Here is a 21,081-nt window from a genome sequence, read left to right as displayed (position 1 = left end):
GAGTGCGGGTTCGACTCCCATTCTCGGGAGAAAAGGCTTTGAAGAGATTTACAAGGTATAATCGAAACAGCTGTCGCCTTGTCCGTCCTGATGTCACGTTGTTTAAATTTTTCCCAAATTATTAAATAAGTTATTAAGATAAGTTTGCAGTTAGAGATGATTTTTGAGAAAATTTTTCTTAACTTCAGTAAAATTACCTGGATTGTTTGGTTTGTAATCCCGAGATTCCCGGATCTTAAAAAAATCACGGGGTCACGGTACTGAATTCCCTATTAAATGGCAATGAATATTTATTACGAGTATGCAGTTTTTGCTCAGTTGCATGAACAATTTTAGAAACATATGTATGTACATATAAGAGAAAAAATATTTGTATAGAAAATTGTTTGTGTGGATGTAATTTGCACTTTTTTCGGATATTATTATTTGAAGTTTTGTTGAATGAAATTGTTTTTGTCAATTACAACTAAGCACTTAACGACGGACAGACACTTCATTAAAGTACATATGTACATATACAACAATGCATTGTTGAAAGAAGCGAATTTTCGAATCTAGTGTTGTTCAGATAAGAGTATGTACCAACTCGAATACTTTTCTCAATTTCTTGCTGTGGCGCAGTATAAAGGCTCAGAAAATTCCCCACTCATGGAAACGCCCTCGTTATTGATGTCGATGATTCCATGCGATGTCTATTTGGAATGTGCATGTTATAGAATCTTATATGTATTCTATCAAAAGTCAGTTCGTACATCATCTATGTCGTTTTGATGATGTCTTATTAATATAATACAGTTAAAGAGTAATCCCGTGCCTGGATTATACTTTAGGCTTTGCACTTTCCACGGTCATAACTAATTTTTCGACCATGGACAACCTTTAACGGATTTGCTTTTAAAGACTATGATTTGAAGGTATGTAGGAGAAAATAAACTTTCATCAAGGAGGAATTTTTCATATTAACGTTTATGTGTGCGCTTAACGCCGATAAACGATGCAGATGATAATTATAAGTGCTCGTTCAATGAGAAAAGATATATGACTGCCCCGATGAGATATTAAAATCATACTAGGCGATTTAACGCCAGTGTGGGAAAGGAGAGGGTCTCATGGTGACAAAATTTGACCTCCACGATGTTATATCTCCCTACGGGTTGAGGCTGATTGACTTCGCCGATGCTCGAACCATAGTCACCTGAAATGTAACGTCCCAGCCTAAAAATATACACCAAGCTACTTGGCTGCCTCATGGTCGAAGAACAGTGGCATGGATATGAGCAAGCTATGAGGCTCAAATACCGTCTAGATCGACAACCTTGTGGAAGCCAAAATATGTACATTAGACTGGGTCGATTTATTAACCGATATCGCGCCATCGATTTTACGATAGGATTTGGGCTCAGGAAAAAAAGTTCCGCTACGCATACCCAAACAAAGAATTGCCGAGCCTGCGGAATTTCATTTTTTTTTTACTTTTTTTCGACTTTGATTTTTTACGTTTTTTTCATGACCTACTAAAAAATTTTTATTTGATTCTAAAATTTTCATGTATACCCTGCTCTGTTGGTCAACGTTTTTAGCGGACATTTTTGGGTCTAACAGGGTATACATATGACAATTTTTTTAGTAGGTCATGAAAAAAACCTTAAAAATCAAAGTCGAAAAAAAGTAAAAAAAAAAAATGAAATTTTGCAGGCTCGAAAATTTTTTTTTTTGGCTATGCGTAGTGGAAATTGTTTCCTGAGCCCAAATCCAATCGAAAAATCGATGGGGCGATATCGGTTAAATTTCATCCATACAAATCGACCCACCCTAATGTGCATGCCTCTGTGCAGCAAAGAAAGCACGCGGAGTAACAAGCATAATTTTTGTACAAGCCCGACCATCTCGGAAACGATTTAATATGACCACATTGAACATTCTAGGCCATCATTTCCCCCACCGCCTAGTTTCATGGAACTTGGGGTCGCAAAAGCCTCGGCTGCTTAAAAAACAGAATTCGCCACGGGTAGGTGAGATTGAAAAACGGGTTGGAGGAGCTATTAATTTCGCTGGCAATCCCGTTGAAAGGGTTGCGCTACACAACTCCCTTGCATCATATGGGAACTTTAGTTGCCTCTTACGATAGGCATACCTGCCTGGGGTATATTCTAAGCCAACTTACCCGCTGGGATGTTTCGAAACTGTTGGCTTATAATTATTGCGAAAGCCTCAAAGTCAGTGTGGGACTTTACCCGAACTAAACCTTTTACCGTCAAAGTACCACCGTTTACCGTCAAGTATTCCGTAGGGAAGTGGGTTAAGCACTAGGCTCTACGTCTGTTGGGGTCACGTTGCAACACTTCCAACGTCGATCGGCATTGAATAAGCTTCTAGAACCCACATACGCGCATGCTAGTTTCTTCTAGATGTGTTTTGGTAAGTAAAAATTAATGTTTATGCGTATGTACTTACGTAATCTCCTCTGTTTATCGCACCACAGACGAAGAAAACATGTCTTCAATCAATGGTTTGGGTCGTATTGTCTACGCATCTGTAGATAAAGTGCCTTGAATTTTTTTTAATTCTATATATTTTTTTCGATTTTTTTTATTTATATATGTATGTATATATGTGTATATGTATGTATATTTTGTTTTGTTTCTTAAGTACTTTTTAGAAGGCGTATAACTCCGCGGTTGGAACGGTTGAAGAGAACTTGTCTGCAATCCGTGTCTAAGTATGGACTATCGATGTATGTATGTCGTATTAATCGTTAACTGGTAAGATGGTATTTGGACCGTTGAAGAGGCCTAGTCTCTAATCCGTACCTCAGGACGGGCTATCTACATGGGTAATAATCGTTCACTCCGATTTTGTTATTTGGACAGCTGGAGAGGCTTTGTCTCCAATCCGTTTTGGTATGAAGCTTCTAATTTGTGGTTATTCGCGTTCCCGAATGGGAAATATTTTTACTGAGTAGAATAGGAATAGGTATTGAACGTTCTTACCTTTAAAAGAGTAGAGATATCGAGTACCAGGTTATGTTCGAATTATTCACGATTCATAAACGCACTGTGTACTGTGTACCATATATTTTGACTATATTTTGACAATTTGCCCAACGAATTGCTTTAAAATTGGCAGCAACAAAGTACTTCAAAAGCAAAAAAAAAATGTACATATGTTTAACTTTATCACCGGCGATAGTTCATAAAAAAACATTTTTGTTGTTTTGGCCATTTAGCGCACTTCACTTAGAAAGCACGTACAAATACGTAATTATTTTTGCATTGTTGCATTTACAATTGCAATTGTGTACAATTCATTTGTGTTCCAAATTAATATCCTTTTGCCTGTTAACAAGCTTACAAATGTTCTACATAATTTTTCTGCACAAAATAAATTTAATAGGTTATTAATTGTATGTTAATTTTTTGCAACATTTGCGGGTTGTTGTGTTTCTATATTAATAAAGAGAATTCAAATTAAAGCGCGGTCATTGCGGATAAGACAAGTGTGATATCTTCTGTATAGACGTCAAGATTACTAATAGATGATCACCTGATTTTTATACTGACTATCGTAATTTCATGGCGGCCACCGTGGTGTGATGGTAGCGTGCTCCGTCTACCACATCGTATGCCCTGAGTTCACACCCGGGCAAAGTAACATCAAAAATATTTTAGAAATAAGGTTTTTCAATTAGAAGAAAATTTTTCTAAGCGGGGTCGCCCCTCGGTAGTGTTTGGCAAGCACTCCGAGTGTATTTCTGCCATGAAAAGATCTCAGTGAAAACTCATCTACCTTGCAGATAAAACATGTAGGTCCCGTCCGGCCAATTTGTTGGGAAAATCAAGAGGAGCACGACGCAAATTGAAAGAGAACTCGACCTTAGATCTCTTCAGAGGTTATCGCGCCTTACATTTATTTTTTATTTTTATCGTGATCTCATCCTTTATATCTTTCTATCATCCGCTTAAGATAGCCATATTGAACATCCTGTCAAAATGCTGCCAAAGCGCTAATATGTGCCCATCTTGAACGTGGCGGATAAGATATCACACTTGTTTTGTACACAATGAAAAAACACGCTCAAGAAATGGTTATTCGAAAATTTTCGTTTGTCAAGTATCTGATACCTTTTTCTAAAGATTTTTTGGCAAACGTGCACAGGGGAAAGAAATCTATATGGCTCTCATTATTTCATGAGCAACGACCCTGTAAGAACGTAGTCGGTTAAATGCCAGAGATGGCAGTGACGGTATTTATGAGTTCTTTGAACTGAATTTCCAATTCTCTTTAATCAAAAATGTTATTTTTGCCTTCTTTGGACGATTCTCTTTAACTTATGTGCATTTTGAACTAGAATATGTTAATTTTACTAAATTTTCTTCTACTGCATTGCTGAACCTGACTTTCGTGTCTTGCAGGGAAGTGAAAACAGAGGAGTGAAGGAATGTCAAAATTACCACGCTGCTACTCTTTTTTACACAAGAAATATTTACGAAATTTTTCTGGAGCGTTTTTCTGATGTGGATAGCGTGCTTAACCTCAAATCAGGACGGCGTTCCACTCCAAAAACCGATGCATTCCATTCCAAAAAAATGTGTTACGACACTTGAACCGGTTCGTGTGTATATTCCTAGAACAGGCGGTTCGGCGTGGTACACCTCCCGAGAGATTGAGACTTTACCTTTAGTTTATGGTGTGCTGTTTTTTGATTCTTCCTACAATTTAGCAGAGCTACGTGATTTATGCTGTCTTCGAACTTCGTATTCTAAGGCAGGTGGTTTTTCTGAAGTGCCTTTAATGGCAACTTTTGGTTCCTTAGACCGGCAAACTACCTTAGCCGCACAGCGACTGCCTTGAAAACCTACTTACAACGTTATAAGCACACGATTAGACATACTTAGAAATTTGACAAATCCTTGCATCATATAAAGTCGCACGTCCTAAAGCGAGACCTCATGGAGGAAGAATGTAAATTCAATGTTATAAAATTTTGCAGTTTCTTCGACGAACATAATGAAAACTCAGACACACTGCTTGACTAAAAGAAACTTCGTACATAAATATAATATTTTAAATCTTGTCCATGATATTCAAGTCCGGTATTCGAGAAAGCGTTCGGTTGGACGCATTCCTTGCATTGTTGATCATTTATATCTCATGCCTTTATTTTATATCTCAAAATCGGGTTGGGACATCTACGGTTGAAGCTACTAAGCCTTTGTGCGGAAGCTTGTTTTCTCTCTCTACTCTTCATAGATTTTCCACGACAACTTTTTTATACCCAGCTGTACTTGTACACAGGATATTATAACTTTGATTGGATAACGGTTGGTTGTACAGGTATAAAGGAATCGAGATAGGTATATATCAAAATCATCAGTATCGAAAAAAAATTTGATTGAGCCATGTCCGTCCGTCCGTCCGTCCGTCTGTCCATTAACACGATAACTTGAGTAAATATTGAGATATCTTCACCAAATTTGGTACACGAGCTTACCTGGACCCAGAAGATATCGGTACTGAAAATGAGCGAAATCGGATGATAACCACGCCCACTTTATAAATATATAACATTTTGGAACACAAAAAAACTTATTATTTAATAAATAAAACACCTAGAATGTTGAAATTTGACGTGTGGACTGATATTGATACTCTTGATAAAAATTTGAAAACATTTCTTAAAATGGTCGTGGCACCGCTCACTTGTGATAAAATCCATTTTATAAATATTATTAATCATAAATAAAAAATCGTTAAACCTATCGTAACAAAATTCGACAGAGAGGTTGCTTTTACTATATGGAATGCTTTGAAGAAAAATTAACGAAATCGGTTAAGGACCACGCCCATTTTTATATAAAAGATTTTTAAAAGGGTCGTGAACGAATAAAATAAGCTATATCTTTGAAAAAAGAGCTTTGTATCAATGTATTACATTTCCCAAGCGGATTTATAATAATAAATAGGAAAAACTTCAAATTTTATAAAATGGGCGTGGCACCGCCCCTTTTAGGACTAATATTTCTATGTTTCGGGAGCCATAACTCGAAGAAAAATTAGTTCAGAATAGAACCATATGTATATGTATTATTGCGCAGCCTTGTAACACTATTTAGCACACAAAACAAACAACAACAGAATTTCAAGTGTACAGCTGGGTATGTAATGTTCGGTTTCACACAAACTTAGACTTCATTACTTGTTTTTAATGATTTAGTAATTCTTTTATTGCATTTTTTGCAGGTTACACATAGAATCCCCTTTCTTATTAATTAGTTTCGCCAAAGCATTGCAAATCACATTTTTGAAGTTTTCATATTAGCTTCCTTGGGAAACAGGCACGTAAAGCGACAGTTTCTCACTACATGTTTAATGATTACCTCCGAACTGGTGCTTATCGGACGAAAAGTGGGACAGTTATTACCTGAAACTTAAGTCTGAGCTATATGCATTTAAATTGATTAATCAAAGGCTGCAACTATTTCATTACCTTCAACGACTCATCTAGTTAAGAGCGGGTTATAAACTTTTATATGGAGGCAAAAAGCCACGTTTAAAAGTGTCTGTTGAAAGCGCTGCGAGGGGACAGAAAAGAACTAGTACCGTTTCTTAATGCGATAGTTCGGCACTAATTCGATTTTCCGCATGTTTTCCCCGTCATGAAAACGACATTCATATAATGCGCTGTCCTAATTTGATGCAATTGCTAAATTTATACGTCTATGCCAAATGATTACACTTAAAGCTCTGGAAGGAAGGCAATAAACATCTCCATGTGAGACCACACAGTATTTCTTATTATTACTGTACCTACACGCAAGGTATATAATTTTGATAAAAATGATCACTTCTAAGCTAATAAAAACTGCAGCTTCCACTGATTTGAAAAAATTTAGTGATGGAGCACATAATTTCTTTTGGTTTCTAACTGTCGTCATTTGACTACCGTTAGTTTAGGGCCGCTGCCTCAATTTTCGCAGAGGCAAGATGTACCTGTAAATGATAGAAATATTGGTTTCATAATCGTGTTCTTGATAAGGTAGGGTCATCATCACCATTCGCATAACATTTTACTTTTCAATTGCCTGCTCAGACCAAAGGAGCCCTTGCTGGCAAGATTTATTCTCTGTTTGATTTCTAAGCTTAAATTATTTTTGCTGTTAATGCTGGCTTCCAAATAGATGAAATACTTCACAATTTCGATTTTATATCCGTCAACATTGACGTAACTGCCAAGGCGAATGCGCCGTTTTTTTTTTTTTTTTTTTTTTTTTGATGACAGCAAGTACTTAGTCTTGTCCTCGTTTATAATAGGGTACTGACAAGAAATATGTTCGACACTCTCTGCCAGAAATTTAAGTCAGAAATCGTGTTTTTGTCCCAAAAAAAAGAAGTAATTGCCGAATAAGACTACAATCAGCGATATTGCACTTACACATCGCATTTTTTTCCTAATGATTTTCTTCTTGTAACTCTCCTCAATACTCGTCACCATTCCCCTTGTACATTGTGTGCAGTTGTTGTCACGAATGCACAACCATTCATAAATGTGCTGAAGATTTATTTGCTGGAGGGCTTTGGGTCATGTTGATAGGCGCACTTCACTTGTCGCGGGGATGTCGCTGCTGTTGTTGTGGCTGGCATGTTGATGCATTTATAAACATGTCATACAACAAATAAAAACAAATAAGCTTGAACAATTTATAAATTGATTCACTTAACATGTTTGACAGTTATTTTTGTCTTGTTTTTTTTTTTTTTTTAATTTTAAGTTTTTGTTTCATTTTGTTTCATTCACCTTTTGCACCAACATAATTTTAGGCGACTTGCCTACAACCCAACCTAATAAAACCGCACTGCGTTTTTTTAGCGCACGTAAACAACCGGCGTTTTTTGCCCTAACCGAAATAAGCATGCGTTACGACAATGTCAAGCATGTGTGCAAACGTCAAATCCAAATGTCACGCAGAACAAAAATTGGAAATCGAGTTAGGTTTTCACGCAACAAATTCAATTTGGGTTGCTCTCATACAAGTTGTATGTGCATGAGACATTTTTGACAGAAAATGACTTGCGTGCGTTTATATTAGGTTGGCTTGTTAGTTCGATTTTTACTGCATTTTTATTTTAGCTATAACATATAAAGAGAAGTGCAAAGTAGTGATAAATGAAAAATTTACACACAAAGCAGACAAGTTTTATATTTTATGATCATAACACTTAACCAAATGATATGACGATCATGCAAACAAAAGCATTCCAAAGTTTTCTGCTAGAGGGTTTTCTTGGTTGTATGTATGATTTGACTTTTGCTCCCACAAATTTTTGTACCCATTATTGCTTTTAGCCACTGACTGATTGTGATTTCCACAATTAAGATTTAATATCTTTAGCAGTAAAACTGCAACTAAATAAAGGAATTAAATTGTGATATACCTATTCAGGGGCGGATTAAAGGTTTACGAGGCCCGGGAATAAATGAATATGGGGCACACTTAAGGGAGCAAAATATGATCTTTTTTTTAATATATTTTTTTCTTTGGTACTTACAATATTAAAAACTATAAATTATTATAAAATTAAAAATATTGTTTTTTTGATTTTTCTCTGGCAAAGTCACTTATCAAGTCATCAAAATCAATCGGTCGAAGTGAATCAACTTCAATGCTTAACCTCATCAATGCGGCCAACCGTTCATCTAACATAGTTGATCGATACATATTTTTTATTCTTTTTAAAACCGAGAATGACCTTTCAGATTCGCAGTTTGCTATTGGAATCATAACCAAAATCCTGTAAGCGATGTAGATATTCGGGAATGCTTCGATCTTGTTCACATTTACAATCCAATTAAGAATTTGCAATAGGCACAGAATTTGTTCTGTTTCGTTATATAATTTTTCTGTTCTATTACAGAAAAACCTTTTGGCTGTAGTTTCAAGCGGGGTAAAAACTGTTTAAGTTCTAATAATAGGTCATTTTGCAAATCATCCCAACAAACTTTTATCAAATTTGTTGCTTTAGTTTCCAATTCATCTGATGTTTCAGTTTACAATGAGTATATGTCTCATATCATGTATATCATACTTACTATAGTCCGAACTCTGAACGTGCTTGCTTATATTATCTTATTCTTAACGAGTGCGTGTATTCTTTTCCATATTACTATTGTATATAAAATTTTGAGGTGCAAAATTAAATTATGTGTACGCAAATACGTAATATGATATTATTTATTCGAGCTTCCGGGGCCCTCCCGATGCTGTGGCCCGGGGCTATATCCCCTGCTAGCCACTACTTTAATCCGCCCCTGGATATATTTAAGTAATTAATTAAAGGATTCACGATTCGGATTCGAGCTCAAGGCCTATAACAATAATTATGAAAATATTATTTTTTAATTTTTCTATAATTGAAATATTCTTTTTTTATTTGGAATAGAAGATAGAAAATTTTTCAGACACCTGCCAAAGCTGCGCAGATAGATTTTTTTCGAAGGTTGCTAAGCCATCACTGCGCTAACTATTTAACTAAGCAGCGCTGGTTTGTTTGCCTGAAAAATTGCTACTTCTATTCCTCTTTACTAACTATATTTTATCAGCACAGCGGCATCTGTTGCAAATCACTAATAATGTTGCGCTTTTTGTTTACTATTAATTACGTTTTAACATTTCCATGTGCTCTTGGTTTATTAACAATGGCTTTGGTTTTATTTTTATAGGCCTTGAGCTCGCATTCGAACCTGGAATCCTTTATCAATAGGCCGATAAAACAAAAACCAATTGTAATTAATTAAAGAAAAGGGATGTACTAAGGTAAACGAGTAGTTATTATATTTGAAAAGCTCGCCTGCTTATTTGAAATAAATTGATGCAATTATTGTTCATTAGTGTCCAGTGGCCCACTAAGAAAAAATATTGGTATACTGCATGAAATGTAAGCAATTCACTTCTTGGATAATCAGTGTATTCTAATATGGTTTGAATTTAACCGTAATTCGGTTCAGTGTGTCATTACTTGTTGTTTATTTTAGCTTTTGAACTATACCCGCTGGGAACCTTCTTTGGTCAGTCAGACAAAACTTCTTGGGAGGGCTGAAAAAATATTATTTCCAGAAAAGGAGTACCAACTTGGTACGTACATGTCAATTTTAAAAATTTATTCCAACATGTTGTTTCATTAACAAATGACAAATACCTAAGTCTATAAAACCAATTTTCAAATATTCGAGTAAATCGAAAAAAACAGCGCACAGCTAGTTCTGATTACAAAAAATATGCTGAAGTTTAATTATATACACTAACCTATCCTTATCAGTCTGTTCTGTTCCCGCTCGCGCTCTTGAACCTTTGTACACTTAAACGAGAACAAACATTTCAAATTGCATCAATACATACAAAATGCATAAATTGCATGTCTAATTAAATAGCTATTTTAGCCAATTAGCATTGATATCGACAGCATAAAATACCATAAATTCAAACAGTTGCGGCTTACAATCAGCAAATTAGTTTTTATTGGCATATAAAACTCACATTACTTAAACCCTGTTACAAATACATACACACTTGAAATTATACTAAATTACTCGTTTCGCCTTTCAAGCACACTTTTACGTATAGTCTCTTAAATATGTACGTATGTCGGTTTAAATGTTTTTTTCCTTTTTCAAGCGACTGTCCAACTTCGTGGCATTTATTTCTTGCCATAAATTTCCACCGTCGAGTTAATGCCTTTGTTATATAGACTCTTCAAATTGATAGAAGCAAAACGATACCCAGGACCGCCAGCCCATAAACTAGGCTGAGCGCCTGAACTGTTGGTGAAACGATCGTATATATAAACGACGGCAATGGTGCGAGCATTGAAATGGCCCTGTAAAGTATAAGTTAAAAAAAAAAAAAACTAAAGATTCAGAATAAAACAAAGCAGGGCTCGTACTACTCTTACGGCGAGTAACTGAAAACCATTTTCACTGAAACGGTATCCATGCAAATGTCAAACTTATTTCTAAAAATTATAATAAGGAATGGATCTAGTACTCGTTGTCGCTAGTTCAGATATGCCATTAATGTGATCCACCATGTCATAGCTATTGTGATTTAAAAAACAAGTTTCGATTACGGATTGTAAAACGTAAAAGGTGTCCAGTAGTGAAACTCAGTAATTTTCGACCATAAGAATTGTCGAAATTTTAACCAACGGTTTTTCGCTTATGCTAACTATTGTGCTATCCACTAACATCACTAACCATTGTGACATTTGTCATTACTTTAATGAAATAATAATGGAACTTCTGTACTTTGGCCACAATAGATAATCAAAATTTAACGAATATAGATAAAATGTGGTTACTGGATACGAAAATCTTTAGAATTATCGATTCGCCAATATATCGATAACTAAAGTCGTTAAAAAGTTGATGAATTCGATAATAGTAATAATGAACATCAGTGGTGGAATTCACTAACTTTAAACGACATATTTTTAATTTTTATAAGCTTTTCTGATCTAATTGTTGATAGTGCGAATAAAAGAGACTTATTCCACCTTTTAACTCAACGTTTCGCAAATTTGCTTGGCATCATCAGGAGTTAAGATATCTGTACATAAAAATGTGTTGATTTAGTTATTAAAATATGTGAAAACCATTAAACTATTAAACCCAAATCAAAAATCGATACCATCGTTTTTTGTGGTAAACTTGTCACTACAAATGTTATAAACTTGTTTATAGTTTAATTTTTCACATATTTTAATAATTAAATCAACACATTTTTATGTAAAGATATCTTAACTCCTGATGATGCCAAGCAAATTTGCGAAACGTTGAGTTAAAAGGTGGAATAAGTCTCTTTTATTCACACTATCAACAATTAGATCAGAAAAGCTTATACAAATTAAAAATTTGCATACCAAACAAACTGATCGGTAACAAAAATCTTAAACGATAAAATTTGTCGAGACTTTAACTAACGGGTTTTCGCTTACCATGACGATTGTGCTATACACCAAGTCAGTTTTAATATCGCTAACGAGGTGACCTATATTATATAGTTCAAATGGAGGAATAATGGAACTCCAGCAAATTTCCTTTTTTTAATTTGGCGACAATAGCAAGGTCTAACGAATATCGATACAAAGCGGCTACTGATTACCATAATCGTTATAGTTATCGATTCGCCAATACATCGATCAAGAAGTTCGTTGAAAAATATATAGTATATAGCATAATATATATATATATATATAGTATCATTTACACTCCGCTGAAATTTTTTAAAACTTAAACTTATTTAAAAATAATGCCCGCCTGTAGTGGAATTCAATAACATTTTTTAACGATATTCGCTATGGCTTTTATTCTCTAATAGATAACTATAATGATTTCGTTACTCAGTAACCATTTTTTTTTTACCGATATTCGTTCATCTATCATCAGACATTGTCGCTAACTAATGGAAGATATTTTTGATACTGTTAGCGGCTCTTACTGGAATTCTCTATTCTACTAATAATAACGGTCACTTCATAACTTATTTTAATACTGAGCTAGGGAAAAATCATTGGTCAAAATTTCGAAAAATTGCATCCGTAAAAATTATTGATTTCGACCGCTGGGTGGATTATCATCCTCTGTCTGTTGCAAGTTCTGTAACACCGTATCCTAAAAGGTTTGTTTGAAAAACAGCCTAGCTCGGAAATTTATAGAAGAATGCCCTTGGCTTATAACCTATTAAGCATAATAAACGCTTTCTCTTAACTGCAAATTTATTGAAATTGTGTTGATGCACTGGGCTGTATTTTGAACGAATACTGAGATACGACCTTCTTTGACCGTTGAGCGCGGTACCCAGATAACAGGAAAACGCCCAAGAAATTTTTTTAAGTTCTTTTTGTAAGCCAAATAATTTTTTTTTTTTTTTGTTTTTGTTAAATAAGAATTTTCCTGCTTTATTATTCTGAGATGAGTGCTGCAACCATAAATTTAAGCCTGGAAGTATTTCTTGCGCATTTCTTGGACCCTTGAAGAATTTTTTTTTTAAATGTGAATATTGAAAAGGGAAAATACATTTTTTTTAAATAAAAGAACTTTAAATTTGGCCTTCAACGGGAAAATAAACAAATATCTTGAGCGTTTTTTAACGGTATGGATACTGCTCTTCATGTTAAATAACCGCATGGCAGACGAATGAAAAAATTTATGGAATTAACTGCTTTTCCTCACTTTTTTTCTTTCTTTTTTTGAGGTAGTAAGTAATAATAGAAAAATAACCAACCAAAGCATTGCCGAGGCGCAACTAGGCTGAGATTATTTTTCTAACAGAAAACACCTTTTCATGAAGATTTTGATCTTGCTTTCTCTATTCTTGATCCCAGGACCTTTAGTGTTGTAGGCGAAAATGCTACTGCCACACCACGGAGGAAGCGCAAGTAAGTTCAATGGTTACAAGTTTTTAGCAACTAAAGTAAACTCATTATCAAATTTGTATCCAGTGTATTTTTTTTTAAACTGTGTAAAAATTATAACAAATAAGTTGACAAACTTATAACTAAGGCTCCAATTATGTTCTTCAAGTATCATTTACACAACTCTCTCCAGTACCAGCATTATTTAAGAGCATCGTAGTAAACTGGAATATAAAGTCACTTCAATAAACACTTACCGATTCTGGAAAATAAACGCTAGCGCTCTGATAATCATTTTTAAGAGGAAATCTTATAACATTCTCTTTATATATTAAAATATCTGTACCGTTTCGATAACCCCATGAAACACTGGAAGCCAAAGCCACACTCGCTAAGGCGGTAACACAAATTAGAACGACACCGATTGCTGATTTCATTTTGCTTAACTGTCAACTCATAAGTAAATATACTGTCCTTTTATAACTCAATTGGTTGTTCGATATCTTTATATACTATCAAACATAATACTTTGATTTTTAATTCACAAACTTATCGCATAAATTATTTCCATACTCATGTATTTTTATTATTCACTATTGCGTTAAGGTAATCTGAAAGCGACAAATTTTGATTGAAGTTGTTTGCGCACAATTATCTGTGAGGACGCAGTTTTGGGAGTTTAAAATTGTGAAAAAAAAATTGTATTATACCCAGCTTTACTTGTACACAGCTGTACTTTTACACAGGGTATTGTAACTTTGATTGGATAGCGGTTGGTTGTACAGGTATAAAGGAATCGACATAGATATATACTTCCATTAGAGCGGGTAAAATTTTTTGCCCATCAGGAGTATAGCAAAAACGTAATTCGAAAAAAGAAAAACTGTCTGAATGATGGATTTTTACCCTCTCGGTGTACTCTACGGGGGCATCCGCATTAGCCAAATGAGTCAACCTTTCAACATCCGAAGCAAACTCTTGCAAAGTCTCATCTGTTTCCTGTGTTCGCTTCCGTACCTTCATTCTACAGCAGCCATCAATGCGTCATAACTGTTCCGTTCGTACTCTGGAATAGTCTGTAAGATTTCCGCGGCAGGCCCTTTCAATGCCACGAACAGAGCTGCAATTTATCTTCAGCTTTCCAGTTGTTCACTGCTGCGGTCTTCTCAAACTGTAGCTTAAAGACCTGAAAAGGAACAGAACCGTCAAAGGATTGTGTCTTTACCGTTGGATTGCTTGCTGAAGCACCTGGGCAATTTAGTTGTAACTGCTCCATACGACCTTTTAAATCATCTACTTCTGCCTGAAATTGAGTCATTTTTGCATCCTGCGCTTCCAGTTTTGATGATACCTGTTCCAAAATGTCTGCCTACGTTTCAGATATACGTGCCTCTTGCGTTTCCAATTGAGATGCCATATATGTTTTTTGGTCTTCCAGTTGAGATGACACTTGCGACGTCATTTCTGAAAAACGGGCCTCCTGTGATTCCAGTTGAGATGCCATATATGTCTTCTGCTCTTCCAGGTGGGATGCCGTATATGTCTTCTGTTCTTCCAGTTGAGATGACATTTGCGACGAAATTAATGTTACTGTCGATGTTTGTGCCGATATTGCAGCCAATATCATGTTCAAGTCTGTGCTCGTAACTGTCTGCGATGTTTCATTTTTCTCTTCAATTTTGGTTATCTCCTCACCATCAAGATAAAAGTCGTACTCTTCCACGTCAATTCCATCTAATTCCATTGCCTCTCGTAGTCGTACCTGAAGTTCGAGTTTAATGCCAGTTGTATTCAATCCAGGGCTCTCCAACTCCTTCTTCAGTTGCTGGATCTTCAATTCACTTAACTTTGCTATGTCCTTGTTGTCCTCTGGAATTTATTCAACAATTCCTCTTCTGACACCAATTGTAACGAATTTACTGCAAATCCTCTTATTTGCAACCTTCTGCTAAGTTCGAATCACTAAACTGTTGAATAAATAACACCAATATTCAGTAATGCAAAATGGTCTTTATTAAAGTACTTCACAATAAATAACTCTACTATTGCTCGACAGATAGCGTGCTTAATCAAAACTGACTCTCGCGCCTCTACTGTTGGTGCTTTTATACTCTGTGATTTCCTCGTTGCACCTTCTAGGCGCTTCCAGAATTTACGTAGTTAAAAAAAAAAAAATAAATGTAAGGCGCGATAACCTCCGAAGAGATCTAAGGCCGAGCTTCTCTTCCAATTTGCGTCGTGCTCCTCTTGATTTTCCCTACAAATTGGCCGGATACATGTTTTATGCCGACTCCGAACGGCATCTGCAAAGCAGATGAGTTTTCACTGAGAGCTTTTCATGGAAGAAATACACCCGGAGTGCTTGCCAAACACTGCCGAGTGGCGACCCCGCTTAGAAAAATTTTCTTCTAATTGAAAAATCTTATTTCTAAAATTTTGATGTTGCTTTGCCCGGGAGTTGAACCCAGGGCATACGGTATGATAGGCGGAGCACGCTACCATCACACCACGGTGGCCGCGTAGTTTACGTAGTTACTGCCATATAATTATAACTACAGATGCACGTGTATAGCTTCTCATATGCGCGTGGATTTGTGAGCGACACTTCCACAATTACAATTGCATACTTTTAGATAAGATATCTGCATGTGTTTGTGCATCTCTTCTCCGCTGCGTGTACGTACTTATGACATAATGATTTATTCGTTTATGTAGATACATAATGATTGATTTATGGATGTGCATACAAGTCACTCTTAGCATCGGCTTAGAGATGACAGTACCCCTTAGTGTTGCTAATATTCGTAACAGTATGTATTACTGCGCAGCCTTATAACACTATTAACCATACAAAGCAAACAGCAAAATTGTTTTAAGTGCACAGCTGGGTATGTAATGTTCGGTTTCACCCGTACTTAGATTTTCTTACTTGTTTTTATTATTTAGTCATCATGTTTCAGGGTGTTTCCACTACTGCCAGCTACAAATATCATTTTCCGTTTTTCGAGACCGAGTCTGCCACGTTTGCGATATTTTACGCGCGCCACGAATGTGACATTTGGATAGTTATTTGATCAATACTGAAAGGCGATTTGAGTAAGCAAATTTTCCGAAAAATATTGAGGTTAATCAAGCAAGCTATATTGTAAACTGGTTTTATGCACAATTAATTATTCGAAACTTTGGAAATATGATAATTTTTGGTGTTTATTACCCATGAACTCAAATAAGCCGGAGACTGCCGTATTAATTCTTAATTATCAACGGATACCAGCTGAGCAGAATCGATGGATGCACGGCACAGATCAATTCGCACTACAGTCGTACCAACATAATGATTCAAAGTGTTTGTTTTTCTGAAAAAGTAATGGGCACTTGCCAAAATCGTGCATTCTTTAAATATTGTAGATACAGTTACGTACTGTATGTCAATTTAGTTCATTGAGTATATTCTGAGTGATATAAAAAATCTTAAAAAAAATGCTAAACTGGACTTGAAAGACTCTCTTCGCAGAGAATCACCCATATATTCATTCCCTTATCTCTTATCAGTTTTAAAGGAATATATGTACATATGTACATATTATAAGAATATTATCAAAAAGTCTGTGAGTATTTTTCTCGATAAGTATGAACAGGGAGAAAAAAATGGGAGACAGTCACACAAAGCGGCAATGTAATGACTATTTCCGAATTGGTGCTAATCGGATACACAGCGGGACTGCTGGAAGCCATACTTAAACCAACGGGTCTTAAGCCTGAGCTACATTTATACAAACATAAATAAATGTATTTAAATTAATCAGTCTTAGGTATTGACTATCTCGAAAACATTTTATTTTTTGAAGATTTTTTTTTCTCTCTAAGCTCGGTTTTATTACAAAAAAGTAAGCTTTCATTCAACAAAATCGATGGACTAATACAAAAGTTATAAGCATTCAAGTCAAAATATCCATTTAATACTTAAGTACCCTACTGGTACATATGTGTTAGTATTCGTATATCAGTTAGTTAGCAGGGAGATTTTCGAAGGGTTATTAGATACAAAAAACTGTTAGTGTCATTTTCTCAAACTCAGGTACATTTCAAGCAAGAACATATTTTTAAGGCAGGTAGTGTTTTCTTTGTAGAACTAGGGAACCTTTTTGTTTAGGTAGGCTTGAATTTTTACTTGATCTAAGTATAAATAATAGTACATGCGCCTTGTTCGTTCATAATATCTGCAAGGCTGGCCGGATACTGTTCAATTTATATTTGCAGTTTACAACCCGTCATTTACTTAAAAATATAATACAAATAAAAGGGCGCGAGAGTTTGAGTGTACAAATGTTCGTTTCATCTGCGGTCAATTTATCGTTAAAAGGATGCGATGTGTGTTTTCAAACCCTTTGAAAGTTACACACCATAAGTGCTTTGGAATGCAGCCTAAAAACAATAAAAAACCATGGACACCGAATACTGTGTGCACCACATGTCGAGTCGAATTGATTTTTTCGGAAACCGGAACAAAAAGTTGCGTTGTAAAAATTTGGAATTTGCCGCCTTTTAATGCATAGCTAAATAATTTCTGAAACTATCTATTTAGGCAACATATGAAATTTATTACACCAATGAAGTGGAGGGAACCAACTTGCCATTCAACGGACTGCTATATTTGTACTACAAAAGTACTTGGGGTTGGAAAAAGTAACCTATGCGAGAGTATCTACAGTGTCATTACCAGAACTAAATTCAACGGAAGCTACATTGCCAGAATCAAATTTAACTTTAGTTCCGGCTCCAGTTTCATTGTCAACAGCAGTATCTGATTACGCGGCATCATGTTGTACTGGATTTCAAACGGAAAACGAAAGAAAATCTTTATCACAAGCACAACTCAATGATTGGATAAGGAATTTGGAATTGTCAAAGGAAAAGGCCGAACTACACGCCTCTCGTATGCAACAATTTAAATTTGTTTCATCCGATGTTAAGGTAACATATTATAGAACTCGTCACGAACAATTTTCCACGTACTATTAGAAGGAGGGCAGTATTTGTTACTGCAAAGACATTGCTGGTCTATTCAAACAGTTTGGTGAACCATATGATTCAAAAAAGTGGCGATTGTTCATAGACGGCAATAAATTAAGTTTAAAGGCCGTATTATTGCATATTGGCAACCAAAAGCCATCTATCCCGATCGCGCATGCAGTAAATACGAAGGAAACGTATGAGGTAATGCCAAAATTGGTCAAATTAATCAAATACGAAGAACATAATTGGAAAATATGTGCCGATCTTAAAGTCATTGGAATGCTATGTGGTCTACAAAGTGGATACACAAAATACTGTTGCTTTCTATGCAAATGAGATAGCCGAGCTCGTCAAGACCACTACATCATATAGGATTGGCCAGAACGGATCCAGTTTCAGATTGGGGTGGATAACATAAAATACCCCCACTTATAAAGAAGGAAAAAATAATTTTACCTCCGCTCCACATCAAGCTCGGCCTTATCAAAAACTTTGTCAAGGCTTTGGACAAAGAAGGCGAAACTTTTCATCATTTGAAAACAATCTTTCCTGAGATTTCAGAAGCAAAAATAAAGGAAGGGATTTTTGTGGGACCGCACATAAGGAAAATGATGACCAATAACCATTTCAAAGAACTATTGTCAGCAATGGAGGCAGCAGCGTGGCATTCTTTTGAAAACGTCGTTACTCCTTTTTTAGGCAAACACAAAAGTCCTAACTACGAGATGATAGTGAACGACTTAATCAAAAACTATGCGGAAATGTGTAAATAGAAAAACACATTTAAGACCGTTTTTTCAGTTAACTTTAAAACCTATCTGCCCGATAAACAAAAAATTTTTATGAAAATTTTTTAATTTACATGAGAATATATAGCCCTAAATCTGAATTCATCGTCCAGTTCCGAACAAACAAGAATGAGAAAATGTAAACAAAAAATTTGTTCTGAATTGAAAGATAAATCCAGCCTAAGAAAATTGTATACTAATGTGTCACTTATGTATTTATCTAATTTACTTTTTTATTTTATTTCAGGAGTAAATATGTTTTTAAAAATGCATTTTCTACACTCCAAACGTTTGAAGGACAATGAATTGAGGGCATGCACCTGGAACGTCCGCTCCCTGAATGGGATTGGTGCAGATGCCCGGTTGGTTGATGTCCTCGTCAAAGCAAAATCTGACATCACCGCCATCGAAGAAATGCGTTGGACGAAGCAAGGAAGAAGTAAGATCAAAAATTGTGACATCAATTGTAGTGGCCATACGAATAAGCGCAGTTTGGCGTCGGATTCGTGGTGGGAGAGAGACTTTGTCGCCAAGTTCTGGCGTTCACCCCTGTGAACGAGCGTATAGCCGCTATCCGAATAAAAGCAAAATTTTTTAATATATTAATCATCTGCGCCCATGCGCCGACGGAGGAGAAAGACGATGAGGTGAAAGACATTTTTTATGAACAATTAGAACGCACATACGAGCGCTGCCCCCGTCATGATATAAAAGTCGTGCTTGGCGACTTTAACGCCAGGGTGGGCAAAGAAGGTGTTTTTGGCCCTACAGTCGGAAAGTTCAGCCTACACAATGAAGCTTCTCCTAAAAGACTGAGGCTAATTGACTTTGCCGTTGCTCGAAACATGGTCCGTTGGCGCTGATGGATTGCCTGCGGAGCTACTCAAGTACGGCGGCGAGGAGGTGGTAAGGCGCATGTAGCAGCTTTTTCGCGAAATAAGGGCGGACGAGTGCATCTAAGTGTTCTTTGCCCAGTCCACAAACTGCAAAATGCACCAACTATCTAATATCGCATATAACGTCATTTCAAGTGTATTGTGCGAAAGATTGAAGCCCACCGTGAACCGGCTGATTGGATCTCATCAGTGCGGCTTCAGACCTGGTAAATCTACCATCGACCAGATTTTCACAATGCGCCAAATCTTGGAAAAAACCCGTGAAAAGAGAATCGACACACATTACCTCTTCGTCGATTTTAAAGCCGCCTTCAATAGCACGAAAAGATGCTGCCTATATGCCTCTATGTCTGAATTTGGTTTCCCCGCAAAACTTATACGGCTGTACAAAATGATGTTGAGCAACATCATCAGCTCAATCAGAATTGAGAAGGACCTTTCCGAGCCGTTCGAAACTAAACAAGGTTTCAGACAGTGTGATACCCTATCGTGCGATTTCTTTAATTTGATGCTGGAGAAAATTATACTAGCTGCAGAACTTAACCGTACTGGAACAATATACTATAAAAGCGTGCAATTACTGGCGTATGCTGATGACATTGATATCATCGGCCTAAACACCCGCGCTTTTAGTTCTGCTTACTCCAAACTGGAAAAAGAAGCGGCAAAAATGGGTTTGATGGTGAATGAGGACAAAACGAAGTAGCTGCTGTCATCGAGCAAAGAGTCAGCGCATACGCGCCTTGGCAACCACGCGACTGTTGGCAGCCATAATTTGGCAATAGTAAAAGACTTTGTTTATTTGGGAACCAGCATCAACACTAGCAACAACATCAGCACTGAAATCCAGTGAAGAATCAATCTGGCCAATAAATGCTACTTTGGACTAGGTAGGCAATTGAAAAGTAAAGTGATCTCTCGGCGAACGAAAATCATACTCTACAAGTCACTTATCGTACCCGTCCTGCTATATG

General features: G+C 36.2%; 2 protein-coding genes across 10 annotated transcripts in view; one reads left to right on the top strand and one right to left on the bottom strand.

Moving 5' to 3' along the window:
• The window catches only part of Wnt5 (Wnt oncogene analog 5), a 638,708-nt gene that overhangs the window by 303,510 nt on the left and 314,117 nt on the right, over positions 1-21,081 (top strand). The gene's annotated exons all lie outside the window — the stretch shown is intronic.
• Positions 10,491-13,879, bottom strand: LOC137247197 (uncharacterized). Its single transcript, XM_067778298.1, has 2 exons — positions 13,665-13,879; positions 10,491-10,872 (listed from the first exon to the last, which is right to left on the bottom strand). The coding sequence occupies exons 1-2, from the start codon at positions 13,842-13,844 to the stop codon at positions 10,693-10,695; spliced, it is 360 nt and encodes a 119-aa protein (XP_067634399.1). The 5' UTR covers positions 13,845-13,879; the 3' UTR covers positions 10,491-10,692.

This window comes from Eurosta solidaginis, chromosome 3, assembly GCF_040869045.1.
Source record: "Eurosta solidaginis isolate ZX-2024a chromosome 3, ASM4086904v1, whole genome shotgun sequence".
NCBI lineage: Eukaryota > Metazoa > Arthropoda > Insecta > Diptera > Tephritidae > Eurosta > Eurosta solidaginis.
This window is presented reverse-complemented; position numbering and strand designations above follow the sequence as displayed.